Genomic DNA, 20551 nt, shown 5'->3' with positions numbered 1-20551 from the left:
TATAAACGTGTCCACTGAGACTTTCTCTGACCCATATTGATTCTAAATGACAGCACGTCTAAAGCAAAAAAATGTCCAGAGAAACTGAAAACGTGCAGAAATTTTAAAGCTTCATCAGCAACTGCAAAATAAATGGATTGCTTCAGTGTAGTGAGTTTCAGATAAATCAAGCATGCTGCAAAATTCTTTTAAAATTGTGTGTGTGTCATATACGTGGGCAAAGGTGGGGACTCTTGTAAAGTCTAAGTAGGAAACAGAAACAGAAACAGAAGAATGAATAGGGCTTCCTGGCATATAAAGTCCAACTCCCTGCTGTTACAAGTAACCATGCCAAATTATGCCTTTCATAACATTACAAAGCTCCAATCTTGCTCAGTTCTTGACATCACTACTCCTAGTAGAGAGCTGTTCAAAAACCTATTCTGTTGGTGAATTTTTTATAATTTCCAGCCTATGAAATAAATTTATTCATAGTCAGTTTATACTTATTAGTTCTTTTCTTTTGTCGGCTAAATTACTCAAACCCTTTTAGTCTTTTCTCATAATGAAAGTCTTCATTCCAATGATCATCCTAATATGCACCTGTTCTACCTGCAAGTAATCAGTACCTATGAAAATGGCAGGTTTACCTTTGTTGGACATTGGTGACCAGGAACTGCACACAGTGTTCCAGTTTAGGTTTTCCCTGGCCACTCTAGAAGTGTCTTACATGTTATAACCTAGAACTGCATTGGCCTTTTTCACGGCCTTATCAGACTGGTGCCTAACAATCATTCTGTGATAGAGTAATACAAATTTCTTCATTCAACTGCCATTTCCAACTGATAAGCACCCACCTTATAGCTGAAACTTTTAGTCCTGGCATATTGTACTACTGAATTTCATTTCATTTCTATTTACCATTCCTCAGGGTCATCCATTTTCCTATATAACAGTCTTTCCTTCTCTCTTTTGGTGATGTTCCCAGCATTGTGTTGTAAGCATACTTCTACCTATTGTATCCAGGGAGCTAATGAAACTACTAAATAAGATCAGTCCAAACACCAATTCTTGAGGAACTCCACTATTAACCTCCCCTTTTGAAAAGCCCAATTGTTATCTTCCTTTCACCCAGTTTCATTGTATTCTTCTATTAATCCCTAGCTTTTTTAGTTTAATTAATAATTTGCAACAAGGTCCAAAAATCAATGTTTTGCTGAATTCCAGACAGCATTAAAGGGATGCTTCAGATAACTCATGGGTATTCCTTTTTTAAATTCTTCTACCAAACTAAAGTGAGCATTGGAGTGGTTTTCTACTTTCTAATAAAACAGCCTCCTCTTTGGTTGGTGCAAATATTGTTCCTACAAAAAGAACATTACCACTCAGGCTCCAATGACTTACTAGAGCACTCCTCCCCTCTAGTGCCAACTCCCCATGGAATGTATGAGCAGCTTAGGCCATATGCCAATTATTTTCAGAAAGACAGAATCCAGAGAGAACATACCTTCAGACCCTCCAACTTCCAATTTCTACTTCTCCGCCTGCCCTCCACCATTCATATTACATGACTGTACTGTCAAAGCAATCAGTGCATTTTTGGGAACAAAGTCTAAACACTTCCAGTAAAGAACAGTTAATATACATTTGTCCTGCCAAGATGTATTACCTTGTGCCTTTGTTATGAGAAAGCATTTTTACTGAAAGAGGAAGAGAAATACAATAAAAGCTTTGTTATCCAGCATGAGTGGGGTATGAAGGGTGCCAGTTATGTAAAAATTAGTTATCTGAGAGTTATACTGGCCCCAGCCCTCCCTGCCCTGCACAGATCCCTTCCCCCTTCCCCAGCAGACTCCCGGGAGCTTCTCTATTGGCAGCATCACTAACAAATGTAAACAACAGAAATACTCCATGCGCATGCTGGACAGACTCGGCAAAGATTCCGATTGCTAAAGTGAGGATTTGTATTGGGCAGGGGCGGGCAATTATATGGGCGGAGGACCGCTTACTGAGTTTTGGCAAGCTATCGAGGGCCACATGACAGGCAGCCAGGGGGCAGATATATATTCATTTTTTTTAATTTTTAGGGGCCCTGCAGCCCGGATAGAATGGCCTGGTGGGCCACATCCGGCCCACCCCTGGTATTGGGGGATATTGGAAATTCTGGTTAATAGAGTATTCCAGTTAGTAAAATGCTGTTTAACGCAGCTTTTACTGTAGATGGATTCAGCTCCTCTGCATTCCTCCAAGCAAGCAGATGTAACTCAGGTAGACAGGTTTGTTACAAATTAAATGGAGGACCCACTGGGGAGCCTTTCATATGTTAAAATTTAAGTCTAAGTTAGTAATCTAGGGTAGTTTTGCAGCTACCTCACAAATTATTATAAAACTGATTAGCCAGCATTCATGAAAATATCCTACTGTGACATTTTGAAACACTAACCAGGGGTTCAGCATGAAGCCTAATAAAAAATGAATGTAATGATGCAAATGATACTAAACTTGATGTCAGTCATTGGATGGTAATGGGCAGGCTAATGTGGTCCAGATTTGGACTAGTGATCTTGGGAGAAGAAATACTGTATCTCATTGTCGGTACCTAAATCCATCTAGTATTCCCCATCCTTTCCTGGTCTTTTAGAATTTTGGGTTCAATTCTTTAAATATATACGGCATAAAAAAATCAAAATGCCTTATGAGCACATTAAGACTGAGATTTTAATCTCATAAAGGTCGAGACACATATTCAAGCTCTCACTGCAATTTACTTTCTCCCCTTGCTTGTATGCATTAAAATAATTTAAAAATTATAATGAGATTGAGCATGATATTCTGTTAATAACAGTATAATGTTACAAGAGGTTGTGCATATGATTCAGCTAATAATATAATAAAAAACAGCTACGATAATTTGTTCAAATTAATATAGATTTCTATGTAACATTTATTATTATTCCATACCTGTTGTCTGATGTTATCATGAAAGATTATTTTGGAATGCATATATGAATTAGAAGGGAGAATTGAAGTTTTCTGTATTGAAATCTCAAACTTCTAATTGCAATAACATGCACAAAACATTTGAGTCTGAAGTTAATTATCTGAATACACAGGTGGTATTGAACTCATTTTCTCCAACTTTCAGATACACTGAACACACACATAGTCAATAAGAGATGTAGGTAGTTGATTCTTCTACAAATTAAGCTATTTGAATCTGCTGCCATATAATTAAATAGGAAAGCTCCCATTGACTTCAGTTTTGCAGGTCTGAGCTTTTATTCAGGGATCAAAATAGGAAGCTAAATATCTAACTTTAGGCAGAGAAGTTTGAATATTTTAGCAACAATTTTTTGCATATACTATTTATAGCATATTATATGCTATATATAAGTACATGCATGAAACATATTGTGGCTTACTATATTATCTTAAAAGTAAAGGTGTCCTACAGTTACACTTAATCTTTCTACCAAAAAAGATATTTATAAACTTTTTGATACAGTGTTTCTTTTTAAGTTACTACCTGTATCTGTCAGGGCTGCCAACACAAGAATTTTTTTTTTTAACTAACCATCTGTGAACTTTTTATTGACCAATCAAACTTTTTTACTGACATACATTTTTTACATACTTGGTGCCTCAGACTGCCTGGAGCCATGTGTGCCTGCCTTCCAAGTGCAGCTGTTACAAGCAGGTGATGGCCAACAGGATGTAGCAGAAGAATTTAGCTGGGGGAAGGTCTGGGGCTATGCAGGCTCCCATGGACTACAGAGCCCTGAATGAGAGCTCCCTGCAAGGTGCCAAAGTGTGCTCCCACTCAGACAAAATGGTACTGCTTTACTCTATCTGTCCATCAGTACTTGCATCCAGCCTTAACCCGATGATGGACGTTCAATTAAGTTCCTGGTTTCTTGTTTTTTTATGGACAGCACATTTTTAATGAACTTCACAGACAAGCATTTTTAGCTTTTCTTTAAATTGACTGTCTATACATTTATAGACGGTTGGCAATCCTGGTACCTATGCTGTTCTCAAGGACTATGTGATAGCTTTATTCAAATGATAACAGAGTATAAATTGTTCAAATGTAAGGAAAGCAAAGCAAAGCAAAGGAAAAAGGAAAATATTTAATAGGAGACAATGTCACTGAATAGATGTAAGTTGTTCAGTCTAAGGAAGAAAAATCCAGTGCTGTAGATTACTCAGCACTGCTAGCTGTACTTTGCCTTTCATCTCAGTGACAGCATTAGTGGTAGAATGATAACCTAAAAAGAGATAAAAGTACATGAAGACAGGCTGTGGTGATATAAAGCATATGCAACTTGAGTATTTATGTGCCAACAGCAGAGTAGGATCTGAACTGACACAATCAAGAAAAGGTAACACATGAAGAGTCTTTCTACTTCTTTATTAATAGTTGGCGGGGGGGGGTTGTGAGCATCTTTGGACATTAAGGATAGTGATGCAGTTTTGCTAACCAGTAGAGAAACCCGATTGAAAGTGTAGGTTTAAAAAAACTCTTACCTCTTCTACTTGCATGTGTGTGTGTGTGTGTGTGTGTGTGTGTGTGTGTGTGTGTGTGTGTGTGTGTACATATATTGTGCACTGTTTGCTGCGTAAAAATAATATCTTAGGGCTCCTATACTTGTGTAGGGATGCTGCACTGATGCACTATAATTACAGCATGTTGGAGCAGACTCAATTAATCTAGTCTGCTGGAGCATGGTAGTTACCATGCTCCAGCATCACATGTATCAGCATCCTTGCATTGAAAAATGGTGGTGCACTTTAAACTAAAGCTCATTCGATGAGCTTTATTTCAAAGTGCCCCACTGCCATTTGTTAGCATGGGGCACTAATACACATGATGCTCCAGGCACTTTTAATCAGTGTAGCTCTCAGAGCCATGTTAATAAAAGCTCCCACCCCTGCATCTCAGACCCCATATATAGACACCCTGAAGTCCTACATAACTTCTGCAAAGCAGCAGATGTACTTCTCAAGCGGGTGTGTGGCAGCCAGATTGTCTGCCTCATTCAACTATTGCCTAATGGTACTGAAGAAATAATATATAATAAATAGTCCTTTTCATTTTGAAAGTGCTTCACATTGTTAACTGGATTGTTAATTATGCAACAATCAATTTAGAATCAACTTACTATAAAAGGAGATATTTAACTGAGGAACCTGTCATTGTTGAGATCTGCTGTTCCATGAAAGCTGGAACATTGAACTATATCAGTGTTACTTTTTTCCCTTCCTTGAACTGCATAAAATATTGCTTATTTTTTCTAATCCCATCTCCAAAACATTATCAATGAATACAGAAAACCAGCACATTTCCTTCAGATCAAGAATTTGCAGTTCAGAGTGCTTCAAATTGGTTCTACATTGAGTACAAGGCAGAACAAGTATCCACTCCCCAGGTACGGTCATGATTGCACCATTGTTAAACGATGACTGTGTCTACAGTTGCATTTCCATAGTTTTCTCTTTGTCATGTGGCTGATGATACCAGCCCAAATACCTGCGTTACTTAAAAGCAGGAAAAACACTTCAAGGTTAAGAAATAACAGGGAAAAATATTTTAAAATCTGTTTATCCCACAGTACAGAATGACAGGAAAGGAAAGGGAGTTGACAGGACCATTTTGTTGACCTTGCCATCCAGCAAGGGTTGTGTTTCCCCATTCCAAGTCATCGAGGAATGCATGACAGGCAGCCAGGGGCAGATAAATATTAATTTTCTGTATTTTTAGGGGTCATGTGGGCTGGCAGGCTGCATCTGGCCCACGGGCCACATTTTGCCCACCCCTGTCCTATTGCCTCTTCCTCTAATAGGAAGAGAGAACTGCTTATGGAGGTAAGCCTCCCTCCTGACCTGCCTCCCTCCATCTCTGCTTCCACCAAAAACTAACTCCTCCATAATTCTGTAACAGTTGCACTGAGAACAACTCTTATGATGCACAGGGCTGCATGTGTGGGAATTTCAGTCTCTTCTCCTGTCACACAGCTGGACTACGGCAGCTGCTTAGGCCCCTCCATAGCTACAGGGAGTGAAATACGATTTGGCCTTTAATGAACACCAGACATAGTCTCCTAACTGTGTAAATAACAGACTTAGAAATGGAACTGAATCATTTAGGATGGGAGTGGCCAACCTGAGGCAAATCTGCCGCAACTAGTACAGGCAGTCTCTGTATGTGGCATGCAGCAGATCAGGGAGGGAACGGGCAGCACAGCAGCAGATAGGACAAGGAGCAGAAAGCAGAACAGGAGACTTGGCAAAGAGGAAAGGGCAGCAAGCAGAAAGCAGGGAGCATGGGGCAAGGGCAGAAAGCAGAGCAGCAGATTGGGCAGAGGAAGGGGACTGCAGTGGCACTCAGGGACAATGTGGGGCGAATTTGTGGCATGCCTGCCCAAAAGGTTGGCCCTCACTGGTTTAGGATGTTGTACACAACAATGTGGTCCTTATTACATAATCTGTTTTACTTGGAAGTGTGGTCCCTTCCATTAACCCTTTTTTTTTTTAATATTTAAGTAATCTGAACATTCCCTTATGGAAATTGTTGGAACTAACACAAGGTAAGCACCAACAGGCTTTTACAAGTAAAACAATAACATCACCATTTTAAGGTACTGAATTATTACCATCATATAAAAAGCTTATCTCAGAAAATATGTTTTTAAGAAGCATTTCAAGCAAAAACAGAATTTGGCTTCTCAAATGGAAATTAAACCTTGCTGCACTTTTTGCCTTTTCCTTTCTCTTTCAGTATCTAAAGGAAATGATTCTCAAACTGCATTCAAGGGACCAATAATAACACTTGCTGGAGGCCTGCAGAGCTAGCTGGTCATGTGGGACCAGATTGTTCGAGAGTTTTGCTCCTGTTGAGGCAGTGAAATTAGTCTCATTCAATGCTCAGCACTGAAATCTCCCAATAGGCAGCATTCATTAGAAAATCTAGCTATTTATTTTGCTGCCTGACAGGGAGCTTAGCTCTTTTGAAAATCTGTCACTAATTGTAGTTAATGATCTCTTCTGAAAATTCTGGCCATGGGGCCACCAGATCACACTGATTCCAGGTATTAAGCAGTACTTAAAAACCTAAAACATAACAGAAATTTCATACTACACTTCAGTGCACTGCATGGAGAGCCAGCCTACCAGTTACATCGAAGTGGGAAGAGCAATACCCCAAAGGTAATTACTTCCACTCTATAGGCAGGTACATGGGAAGAAGACTGTATGTGATAGACAAGGAAGCAAGCCACATGTGGAAAGAGGCTGGTGCACATTATTTTCCCCACAGAGGATAGGGAAAGAAGAGGCAAAATGATGACTGTTTACAGTTCCATCCTCTTTACCTGGGGTAATGTGACAATGTGCTCTACCTTACACTGAGCAGACTGAGGTACACATCGACTCCAAAGAAGCAATTGCTGTAGTTGCACTGGAATATCATACTGCAAATGAAAGGAGAAGTAGTCCATGCAATCACCAGTCAGGGAAGTGGTTCCGAGATACCTGCAGTGGTCTTGCAGGGAGACGTGGTCCATTGATTCTATGAACCTGCACCCTAATGTCCCAGTCCTACCATTTCCTGCTCTTGCAGCTGGTCATTATTTATAAAGTATCCCAGTGATGTCAAAAGATACTGCTTACTCGAGTAAGACTTACTCACGGGAAAAGGATGAAGAATTTGTCCCTCATTTGGTAAAGCTGCCAAAGAACATTTAACTTTGCCACTTTGTATATATTTCCTGATAGAAACTGAGTAATGGTTTTGTTCTTATTAACTTCAACTTCCATCTTCTATTTCTGTTTACAGTCAAATTTTGGATTCAAGTCAGATTTCTTGACTTGTAATTCAGGCTCACTGTGAAATTTTTCTTTAGAGTGTAACTGAACATGTCTGTCTGTCTGTTTTATCTGGTAATGTGTTCAGAATAAAATACAGAACTGAAAGCATACAAGATACTTGCTGTAGGCCCAAGGCAGGCAAGGAGCAGTAGGAGTTAAAACCTGCTGATCTGACGTTCTGTGGGAGGCAATAGAGTACATCAGAACTCTTGGAATCTGGTCAATAACGTTCTAAGACGAATAGAATCAATATGAACTGCCATGGTAGAAAAGAAAAGCATGGAGGAAGGTACAACCAAAACTTGATATAACAGACGTAGGAATGTTATAATTATAAAGTTTTTTAATCAGCAAATTGTAACATGCAATGATGTGTACTTGATGTAATAAGCACTTCTAATATATAAATACAGTAGAATAGAAGTAAACTTTGGTTTGCATATAATCCTACAGTATCCCTGTTGTTGGCCAGTCTGATCATCTGACTTCTAGAATGAAAAAGGCTACACTAAATCCATACTCACTGAAGATGCTTTATGCTTATTCATGTTGGAATAGGACCTAACAGAGGGGTGGGCAAAATACTGCCCATGGGCCAGATCTGTCCTGCCAGGCCATTTTATCTGGCCCACAAAGCCTCTAAAAAAATTTAGAAAATTAATATTTATCTGCTCCTGGCTGCCTGTCAAAAATGACAGGAGCCAAGGCCCACCCCACCCCCAGCCATTTCTCTGCCTTCCTGCACCACTTGGCTTCTGGCTGCACTGCTGGACTGCAGGGGCATGGGACCCTCACGGTTCCTATTATGTCTTTAATTGAGCATGTAGCCAGTGCCCAGCCTCTGAAGGGCACAGGAGCACACAGGACTCTAAGACGCGTGTGTGCTCCAGAGCACTCCTCAGCTGATCAAGGCTCCCAGCCAGGGGAGCACAGGGAGCCAACCTGGCTACTAGATAGTGCAGGGGGAGCCTGGTATCGGGATCCCCCTACAATGACAACATGGTGCCATCAGATCTCATGTGGGATCCCACAACTGCGCATCAAGTATAGCATGGCAGGAAGCAAAATTGTTGGGATCCTGCACCAGATCCCATCATTCCTTCATATTAACATAGACTTGGGATGTGAAAGGTAACAAAAAGAGTTTATACAAATATGTCAGCAACAAAAGGAAGATCACAAAAAGTCTGGGTCCCTTACTAAATGGGGAAGGCAACCTAATGACCTTTTTTAACCTCAGTCTTCACAGGCAAGGTCAGCTGCCAAACTGTCCCACCTGGCAGCACAGTTTGGGGTAGAGGTGAGCAGCCAACAACGGCAAAAGAACAGCTTCAGGACTGTTTAGAAAACCTGGATGTGTGCAAGTCCATAGGGTGAGATGCGATGCACCCAAGGGTGCTGAGGGAGTTGAGTGAGGTGATTGCAGAGACACTGGCCATTAGCTTTGAAAACTCACAGCAATCAGGAGAGGTCCTGGACAATTGGAAAGGGGCAAATTTAGTGCCATTTTTAAGAAGGGGAAGAAGGGGGATTAATGAACTACACACCAGTCAGCCTCACCTGAGTCCCTGGAAAAATCATGGAGCAGGTCCTCAAGGAATCTATCTCTAAGCACTCAGAGGATAAAAAGGTGATTAGGAACAGTCAGCATCAATTCATCAAGGGAAGTCATGCCTGATCAACGTGATTGCCTTCTATGATGAGATGACTAGCTTTATAGATGCAGGAAGCGCAGTAGATGTGATGCATCTTGACTTTAGCAAGGCTTTTGATACAGTCTTCCATAACATTCATACAAGCAAACTACAGAAGTATGGGCTGGATGAATGGACTGTACAGTAGATAGAAAACTGACCAGACCATAAGGTAGTAATCAATGGCTTGATGTCTTGTTGGCCACTGGTAGTAAGTGGAGTGTCCCAGGGGTTGGTCCTGGAGCTGGTTTTGTTTAATATCTTCAACAACTATCTGGAATATGGGATGGAGTGCACCCTTAGCTAGTTTGCAGATGACACCAAGCTGAGGGGAGTAGTAGAGACACTGGAGGGTAGAGTTAGGATTCAGAGAGACCTCAACAAATTGGAGGAATGGACTAAATAAAAAAATCTCATGAGGTTCAATAAAGACAAGTGCAAAGTCCTGCACTTAGGATGGAACAATCCCATTCATCACTACCAGTTGCAGACCACCTGGCTGGGCAGCAGCTCTGAAGAAAAGGACCAGGGGGCGGGGGGCGAGGTGGGGTGGACAATAAAATGAATATGAGCCAAAAGTGAGCCCTTGTTGAGAAGAAGGCTAATGGCATACTGGGATGCATTAGTAGGAGTGTTACCAGCAAACTGAGGGAAGTGATTCTTTCCCTCTATTCAGCACTGGTGAAGCCACATCTGGAGTACTATGACCAGTTTTGGGCCCCCCACTACAGAAAAGATGTGGACAAATTGGAGAGAGTCCAGTAGAGGGTAACCAAAATGGTTAGGGGGCTGGGGAACATAACTTATGAGGAGAGGCTGAAGGAACTGGGCTTATTTAATCCAGAGAAGAGAAGACAGAGGGGGATTTAATAGCCTTCAGCTACCTGAAGGGTGGTTCAAAGAGGATGGAGTTAGACTGTTCTCAGTGGTGGCAGATGACAGAGCAAAGAGCAATGGTCTCAAGTTGCAACAAGGGCATTTTAGGTTAAATATTAGGAAAAACTCTCTTACGAGGAGGGTAGTGAAGTACAGAACAGGCTATCCAGAGAGGCTGTGGACTCTCCATCCTTGGAGGTTTTTAATACCCAGTTAGACAAAGACTTGGCTGGGATAGTCCTGCTTTGTCCAGGGGTTTGGAGTAAATGACCTTCTGAGCTCCCTTTCAACCCTAATTTTCTATGCTTAACATCTGTCAGGGGCCTTAATAATTTAGTAAAAGGTTATTCTTACAAAATTTAATTTTGGGGTTTAGCTACACTTGACAGTATTTTTTGAAGCTATTTATGCTTCCCACCCTTTCTGCTATACATGCTGCATCATTGCATCATGCATTCTACATTACTTCTATTGTTGCTTTTTCACAAGATATTATCTTTACAAACAGAAGGTTCTTTCCCAGCAACTTTGTAGTTGCAGGCAAAAATGGATTTAGCTCTATTGTTAGTGAAAGTCTTAGGTTTTGAAAAATATCTCAGATTAAACAGAAACATATATAGCATTAAAATATGGAAATACCTTGAAACACAGATAGCATAATCTCAGCGATTTCTTATGAGACAGCTACTACAAACTTTCCAAGAAATAAGCCTCCTGTATCAACAGATTGATAGATATTTGGTTTGACTATGAAAAACATGTTATGCCAAAAGCAACTATCCTTAAAAGGAAATCCATTAAAAGCTGCAAATCTGACCTTTTACAAGCCTTACCTGTAGACCATAAGATTGTTGCATTTTTCTTCAGAGTGCACATATTAGAATATATAGAAAATTGTATTTATTGGTACAAATAGCTATAACTCATTAGTCTATGTTGATTTGTTAATCATATTTATGTGTTCTAAGAATGTATGTATATAACAATTACATGACACAATATTTATCTGAATCACAAGAGCAATTCATTCCTCATATTGCCTTAAAATGAGAATTCCATTGTGATAAGAAAATGGGGTAATTTCCATTAAGCCAAAAAGAAAGCATTTAAAAACTGGGAGGAAAGGGGGAAAAAAACAAACAGGCAAACTTTCTTACTTTAATTTCAACTGTCTTTCCTCCATTCTCAATATGTCTCTCAAGATACCCAGAAGATAGCAGATCACTGCAAGAATAGAAAAGAAACCATGAGTGTATAGTACATGCATTTTGAAACTATATCTCACTGAGAACTGATTAAACATTTGCATTTGAAAAGGGCAAAAAACTGCAGGATACATGTCTGAAAATGTTCACAAAATCACTGAAACAATCAGCTACTGCAGAGTCACACCTCATGGACCAAATTAATTTTCCATAATAAAAGGTGAGATAAATTGGCTGAGTCTTTTAGATTCAATGCCTCACATAACTGTTACTGAAAGACCAGAAAGGCTGTGACAGCTATAGTTTTCCATACAAAAAAGGCAATTATACACTTTCAATCTAAGTGACTTTTCTATTTTACATTGAGAGAGAACAATAAAAAGAATATAAGTAAACCTTCTATGAGTCACTGCTATAGCAGGCTGTATCTAAACTGGAAAAGATGGAAACTGCCTATAGCAGACACCTAAAAGGGCAATATTATAGTAACAAGAAAACAAAATCATAATACTTACATGCACTGGAAAAGTGAACTCAAACTAACAGGATAGGTAAAGCCTAGAGGTCCACCAATACATCGGTCCGATATCAGATCGGCACCGATATAAAGAAGACTGTGTGTATCAGGAATTGGCCAGATGTGGCCGATAATTTGTCCAATAAATGTGCGTGCATGCATGCAGCCACAGCACAGGACACAGGCAGCGAGGAGCACAGCCCGGCAGCTTGGAAAGCTGTGTGCAGCTGTTAAGTTCATTGTGATTGAAGGGGAGAGCGAGGGAAGGGGTGTGAGTGGGCAAATTAATGTCCCCCGCGTTGTGGGAGGAAGTGGGACAGGGGCTGGGGCAAGGGCTGCCAAGCTGGGTGCAGTGGGGGGGGGCCTATGCCCCCTGAATCTGTGTGGGGTGGGGCAGGCGGGCTGCAGCTGCAAGCGGCAGCAGCACTGGCAGGAGGCTAAAGCGGGGAGCACCGCAGTCCCCCCAACCTCCCTCCCAGCGCTGCTGCTGCCTGCCTAGCAGAGCCCTGGCTCTTCCCGGTGCATGGGTGGAAGCAGGGTTTGAGCCGGAGGTTGCACCGGGCAGGTGATGGCAGCACTGGGAGGGGGCTTTGGGGAGGGCTGTGGTAAAATTTGGGGTGGTTGCAGCCCACCCCCACAGCTCCCTCCCAATGCTGCTGCTGCCTGACCTAAGCCCAGCCCCCACCAAGAAGAGCCCAGCGCAGTCTTGATTCCAGCCTGCAGCTGCAGCCCGCCCCACCTCAGGCAGATCCAGGGGGCACATGCACCCCCTCATGCCCTCCCAGGGTGCATGCAGAGTCCCCACTGGACAAGCCATGGCTCTGTCCCACACCCCGCCCTGCCCCACCCCAGCTGGGCAGTCTGCCTCTGCCCCAGTCTCACTCCCTCCCTCACCACCAGGGGCACTGATCTGCACCCCCCATGCCCCTTCCCTTCCCCATCCCTTTCTGCTACAACATACTTATCAGCTGGACACAGCTGTATCAGATAATGGATCATTATCAGCCAATATGCCACCTTAAAAATCAGCTAATGGTATCGGCTCCCAAAATCTCTATAAGTGCACTCCTAGTAAAGCCTTTATTGCACTAGGGACTGTATACATAGTAGACTGTGTCTATATTACCACCTTGTAGAAGTACCCCTGAAATTAAAAATTTCTGTCTCACTGTGTCCAAGAGGTAACAGAGTGTGTCACTCTTGGCCTCTTATAGTGCATTTATGGATGAATATATAACAAAGGCATTTATTTATGTTCTGAGGCTTTGGGGTGCATTTTTTAGCCAAATATCAGAAGGGACTTTGTTAAACAAAACTTCAAGAATTAAACCAACTCAGAAAAGTTAACAGGAATTTTGCTATCAACATCATGGGGCAAGATTATGTTTTTATGTAAGATTGCATCCATATTGCACAAGGCTGAGATGATTAAGAAACAAACATAAAATCACGGCAAACAGAGGATGGAAAACACCAAACAGAAAAAGGAGCGGATCAGCAAAAAAAAATGCACTTAAGAGGTCAGAAAGTATAGGGATAAAGTGAGATTTGCCAAAAGTCAAAATAAGTGAAGTTTGCAAAACAAGGAACAAAAGATTCTTTAGCCACACAAATTAAAAGGGAACAAAAAGAGAAATAGTAGAGCCTCTATGCAGTGAGTTTGGGGTCAAGATTAAAGATGATCTGATATACCAAAAAAGTATGCGCCAGATCCAGGCCCGTTACCAGTATTTAGATGGAATTTAGATGCTTAAAAATAATCCTACTTGGCCCTGCTCCTGCTCCTTAAGACCCAAGATGTAAGAAGGAGCCAAAAATCAAGCAGTACTCCCATTCTGAACTACAGAGTTCCCTTTAGGTTTCAGATCATGTTCAGAACTGATCTAGTTTTTTAATTTTATTTTGAAGGTAAAGCCATGACGTTCCCAAGAAAGCTAAAGGAGTATTCATACCACTGTATAAAGTTCCAGGAAGACCTCATCTGGAATACCACGTGCAATTCTGGCATATTGAGGATAGGAAAACTGAACCTGGTATGGGAGTATAAAGAGGATCAAAGATACGGACAGCCTCTCTTACAAGAGAAGAGTGAAGCGAACCCAACTTATTTAGACTGAGAGAGTGTAGAATTGCTGTCTACATATGTATCAGAGAGACAAACACCAGTGAGGAAGAAGAACTATTTCATCTAAAGGACATAACTCAGCACTGTGGTCACCCCATGGGGGTGCCATCTCTACAGGCTTTTTGGGTTTTGATCATAGCCCTCTGCCACCTTGCCATCATTTTATGCATGCATAAATATGTAAGTCAGTCACTTATAGAAACCCCAAAAGGCCCATATGGTATTTTCTATGTCCTTCCACAGTTTAAAACTTTTGACAGAAACAGTCTCCTTTAATAGATGTTTTATCCAAGGTGATATTTCTCAGCATTTGATATCTATTTTGTTTATTAGTAGTTTATTAGTTGTTTATTACTTATACCATCAGGTCCAACCTGAGTTATTCCTGTATAATTCCATTAAAGTAAGGTGGCACAACCATAACTGAGAGCCACATAGAGTTCTGTAGTCCACAAGATTCGGAAGGAAGTGAACTCTTTTAACTATGAAGCTTATAGGCTGGCTTATAGAGGCTAAAAAAAATGAAAAACCAAAACCCACACTTTACTGAAAAAAGCAGCACACTAGTTTAACCTAGCTCTGCAGCATTTGTATAGATCGGGAGCTTCAGTGGGGCATTTTGATGCTTTTATCTAAAGTTGACTGAATTAGCTACTAGATAAAAGTACCAAAATGCCCCACTGAACACCCAATTTATACAGATGCTGCGAAGCTGAGTTGAACTAACACACTGCCTCTTCTGGGAACACACTGGACTTGGTGTGGGAGCATGCCAAGTTTAAAGTAAAGCACTATTTTTTGGTTTTTCTTTTAACATCTGTAAGCAGCCTTAGGCAGGGTTCAAATTACATTGACTCTTGTGGTGGGGGAGGGGGCATCTGCAAAAAAAATTGGACTGCCCATCACAATCCCCTAATGAAATAGGGGAGACACAAGTTATGATTTTAAAATCTTACAGGGGGGCTCTCATCTCTTATGGGGTGGCTCACTCCTCACAAGCTCCGCTGTAATTCAAACCCTGGCCTTAGTGTGTACAAGAAGACAAAACATACAGAAAACAAACGGTGTCCTAAATTTAAGGCAGTGAATGATTTAATTCTGTAGAAGTGAGTGGAGATGGCTAGTCAGTGGGTGACCATATTATTATTTGTAAGCTGATGTGATTTATTAGGGTGCTGACCGTCATGAAAAAAAAAATCAACCTGAGCCGCAGCCCCCCTAACTATACCAATGTAACACATCCTTTTATTACTTATAGGAATGTCATGTTTATAAACATAATTCCTCGCAGTTATTATATCTTTATTATTAATTATGACACAGGATATTCAAAATATCACAAAAATAAATATATGCAGTTCTATTATGTCAGTAGTTCCATTGCAAATAAATGCCAGTCTTGGAGCCTGTAACATTAGCATGTACTTTTTCCTTAAAGAAATAAATCACATAATGCCGAAAGTAAAAGCCACTTCTATCTGCAATAAGTGACATAAAAAGTTTTGCTAAAATCAAGTGGTTACTTCTAAAAACCAATGATGAAATTTTTAACCAATGCAAATTAAATTAGCGGCCTAAGCAACAAAGTGAGCATTTGACAATAACACAATCTGTACTGCAACAGGAATAAATCATGTGATCCTTTCTCTATAATTTAGTATTACACTAGAAACAGAGTGCAATCCTGCATCAAAAACCAAACAACAGTCAGCAGGGGGAAAAAATCCATCTAAATGCTAACTTCATAGCAAGTCATAATTATAAAATGCCTATGGACACAAATTGAACATGCAATGGTGCAATACTTTCAAAAACACAAATGTAGCTCCTTGAAAAGGAGTCAGCAAAAAAACTCCACAACAACTTACAGTGAATTCTAAAGAAGTGTTTCATCAGAAACACATGTGAACTCTGACTGACAGTGAGAAAACAATGATGATACCAACAATTGTGCTTTTGGAATTTTTGTAACTATAAAAGTTACAGTGATGGAAAGAGGAATATTTTTTTAAAAAAATATACATAAACGGAATTGTTAGACTGGCTCTGTTTTCATCAATAAATCTCCTAGCATTATTCTGTCTGTTACAAAACACAAGGCTAGGTACAGACATTTAAAAAGCCCAAGGTGAAATAGATCTAAGTTACGCTGTTTTCCGTAAGCAGTGTAGTTTAGAGTGTGCAGTGTAGTGTAGTAGTGAACAGAACACACCTTTGCCCTGGGGTGGGCACAATCAGATTGGGTTCCACCATTTTTGAACAAATTTGTGTATGTCAAACGTTTGTTCTGTTAAGAGTGTTATGTCTCTACCTGGCCAAAGAGAGTACAGGAAATCATTCTTATGTAGGACAGTATTTAGGCATGTGCTTAAGTGCTGTCTTGAACAGGAAGGGACTTAAGCAAGTACGCAGATATTTTTCTATATTGTGTTTTAAGGAATAAGAGTTTACTGAGTATTCTAAATAGGACTTAAAAATAGAGGTGGCAGGGTGTCCAATAAAAAAAAATGTTCTGGGGAGTTCAAGGGAAGAAAATCTATTGTGGAGAGATGAATATGTTGGTACAGGCAATCCTCACTTAACCCTGTTTCACTTAGCGCTGTTTTGCTATAACGCTCATTTTAAATTGATACCTGATTCCACTTAGTGCTCAGCAAGTATCATTATAACACTCGTGGTCACTATCTTGGGTCATTAAAAACACTTGTGGTCACCATCTTAGATCATCAAATACTTTTGATTTCACTTAACGCTCGGTTTTTCAGGAACCAATTAAGAGCGCTAACCGGGGGTTGCCTTTATTCAAAAACTTTGAAAACAGATTTTTTTTTAAGCAATTAAGCTAGAAAGAGCTTAAAGAAAGATTTGTATTTGATTCTGGAAAGGGCAAGAAGATTGGGAGTATTTCAGAGGTTGGAAGTGATATGTTCCCTCTTCCAGAGTGAGGAAGAGAACGTTGCCACTTGAGTTTAGACAGACTGAAGTCTCAGGACCTGAAGTTCAGGATTACTATAAAAGGTACCATTAAGACTTTCCAGATGAGAAAGGAGCACAGAAAATGTTCTGTTAGAGAAAATAACACAAATATCAAACCTACAAAATGTTGAGAGGAAAAACAGATTTCAGAATCACAATACAACAATGAAGCTGTGTCCACGTTATTTGTCAATGTTACTGAGGCATGTTACTAATAAGAATAATAATTGAAAATCTCTATCTGATACCAGAACCTTTCCCACTGCAGCTTGACATTATTTTTTATGTTTCGTCATCCCTGTCATCATTTTTTCTGCAGTCCCCACTCTTTCTTAAAGGTACATCCATTTTTCACAGTCCTGAATTACATATACATGAAATTTTTAAAAGATATTTTGAAGGTTCGCTTTCAAGTCATGCATGGCTGCTGACAAGAGGATCATATAAGGTAGAAGATGATAAGCTTTCCTAAAAGGAATATGGCAGACTTTTGTTTAAGAGCTATTCCTACCAAATTATTATAAAGTAAACTTAGGGTTAGTTGCAGAAAGTTACAAATCCTGAAGGAAAGAATGAAAAATAAAAAAGAATGGAGATACAGACTTCCAAATCAGTTTTACAATGATGATAACCTAAGCTAAAGAAGGCAGGATCAAGGAGTGAACCCTAGGGAACACCAAACAGAGTTCTACTAGAAGAAATACAATCCTGCCTGTTAATGGAGCCGTGGATAAAGTAAACATCTGAATAAGTGAAATAGGATGGCTGTGACGACAACTATTTCTACCAGTTAACCAAGAAAGAATTCTGAATTCAAGTAAAATAAGGAGTAACAAAGGGGGTTGTTTCTAATAATAAATATCATTATAAAAAAGCAGTTTCAGTGTCATGAGAAGAAGATTATAGGGTAGAAATAATCAGGAATTTTCCCAGCCAGTTAGAGCACAGAAATGGTGTTCAGTTACTGAGTTTTTGTTTCAGCTTAGTTTCATTATTAGCCAGAAGCCAATAAAAAAAAAAGTGATTGCAGAAAAGACTGTTTCTGATGAGCCATCTGACAGGCAAATCTGTACCTCTGGTTGAAAGGGTGACTGGTGCCTCCTGAATCTGGGGAGGCACAATTTGTGGGCAGCCCCAGGGGCGGGTCAAAAGCCCTATGTCCACTCCTATACTCCTAAAAACTGCCCCATCCTGAGCAGCGCTGAGTCAGGGCCAATCTTGGGAGGTGGGGGAAGAGGTACGTGCACCCCCCACACCCCTGCTACCAGTTGCCTGTGTCTGGTTGGCTGGAGATTTCCTAATTTCTTACCCTCCTGCCCACTCTGTAAAACATCAGCTCAGTCTTCCTTTCTTTATCTTACTACCTGACCCTCATGGCTACTGAAGGAGACTCAGCACATTCCAAACTCCAATAAGTAGAGCAGTTTTATTAAATTATATCTGTAAAGTTTTCATTTCACCTATACCCTGTTGCCAGCCTTGACTATCATTTTTAAAATCCTAGGCAAAGCTGCAAGAGTGTGGCTAAGACAGAAGGCCTCAAATCTATCTTATAGACCCAGCACAACCTTTGCTTGTTACACAGGATATGGTAAAATCTGCAATTCAGGCTAAGCAACAAAAGCTCAGTAGGAAGCAGCTTGCTAAAAGGCCATAATCTAAGGTTTATTTATTAACAGACTTTTGGTAAACCACCAAAACTGTGTATGAAATATATAGGTCCATGTTCTAGCCTTAGTTACATTAATAATAATTACTAATCATATAACTGTGCCATATATATCTACATTGTAACTCAATGCTCATGCTAGGTTTCCTTTAACCAAGCTATTAACAACTTTACAAATAAATGTAAAGGGAGGTAGCTTTGTTAGTGTGTGACCATGCAGTAAAGAAAGGAAAGTGATGAGGAAGCACTGCAGCCAGTAAGGAAACAATATGAAGGCTTCCCTTCAGTTTCACAAAGTCACATTTTAGCTTATTGACCTCTCCCAAGATCACTGGAAAATTGGTTCAGACTGATCATATGGTCCAAGTAAAATAGAGTAAGTCAAAATCAGTTAGTGAGAAGATATTTTTAGTAAAGTATATGGATATGTGGACTTGATCAAAGAGAAATTGAGAGGATAAAATTAGTATTCAAAAAACCCTTTTTCCAGGGCAATTTGATCTGCCTTGCATCAGTCCTCCCACAGTTCGTGTTCAGGTAAGAACGTGTGCGTCACTGTAACAAGCAGCCACATAGGCATGGAGATAAGGATGTGTTTTATACTTTGGCTGTGAACAATATAAGACTGGGTGCTAGGCCTGTCTCCTGCATTTTTTATTGGTGACCAACCTACCAACACATCTGTAATCTAGGTAACAACCATTTTTTTGATTTTCACTTCACACTAGAATCCTAAGGTCATAAAAAAGTAGGGCTGGAAGGGATTCCCAGAAGTCATCTTGTCCAAACCTCTACCAGTCACAGAATCATCCCTATCCAAACCATGCTATACAAATCCATTGTTTAACCTATTAGCAAAACTACACAGTCAGCCCTGACACACCCACAAGATAGCACCCTAACCTGTCAGAATTAAAGCAGGGGAAACATAGTACCCAACATCCTGCTGCTAACAGGTTTTAAAAATACACTTGAGAGATGGTTAAAAGGAAGAGGGCTCTGCTACAGAGGAAGGAAAACCTCCTTCCCAGTCTCTACCAGGCTGACCATAGGATAACATTTTTTCCTGTCTCTAAATATGGTGACTGGTCTGACCCTGAGCAGAGGGGCAATACTCACTTCCCAGGAACCTCTACAGGTACCAGCCCACGCTAGTCAAAATCCCCAGCCTTGGCTGCAGCCAACACCCAATACTTCTAAGGAAGCAGGAGACAGGGGGGTGGAACTTCCTACCTGGCTTCATGGGGCAACCAGCAACACCCAGAAGCATGGGGAATATCCATAGTAGAATATAGGCATAGCTACTCCTAGATCATCCGTGACCAGTACCAATCCAACCTCTTTTGAACGCCTCCAGTTTTGTAGTTAAATTAATGGATGCATTCATTAATTCAGCCAAATGGATATGTAGGGGATATTAACCTGAAAGAAGGATCCTTCCTCCCCTTCCAAAACAGTAGTAAGATGTGCAGGGATGGACCATATGGGTAGCACGAGTGGTCTGAAGAGCCATTTTGAGAGATCTACATTAGCTATTCTAACAAGAATGAGAAGACAGTTTGAAAATTATATGTATATTCTTATCTTTACAATGTGGAGTTCCTCTTCACTTTACAAATGCTCTAGTCTTGTTTCTTTCTGCTT

The 20551-nt window shown here is 40.4% G+C and overlaps 1 protein-coding gene across 1 annotated transcript in view; it reads right to left on the bottom strand.

The window, feature by feature from the left end:
- The window catches only part of ADAM22 (ADAM metallopeptidase domain 22), a gene marked incomplete at its 5' end in the record, with an annotated part of 198603 nt that overhangs the window by 103177 nt on the left and 74875 nt on the right, over positions 1-20551 (bottom strand). Inside the window, one exon of the mRNA XM_019532849.1 lies at positions 11573-11639. Coding sequence (XP_019388394.1) covers positions 11573-11639 — 67 coding nt within the window. The remainder of the gene's footprint in view (positions 1-11572; positions 11640-20551) is intronic.

The sequence above is a fragment of the Crocodylus porosus genome, unplaced genomic scaffold, assembly GCF_001723895.1.
Source record: "Crocodylus porosus isolate Cpor-Errol unplaced genomic scaffold, CroPor_comp1, whole genome shotgun sequence".
Taxonomy (NCBI): domain Eukaryota; kingdom Metazoa; phylum Chordata; order Crocodylia; family Crocodylidae; genus Crocodylus; species Crocodylus porosus.
Note: the sequence above shows the minus strand (reverse complement) of the source record. Positions and strands in the feature narration are given on the sequence as shown.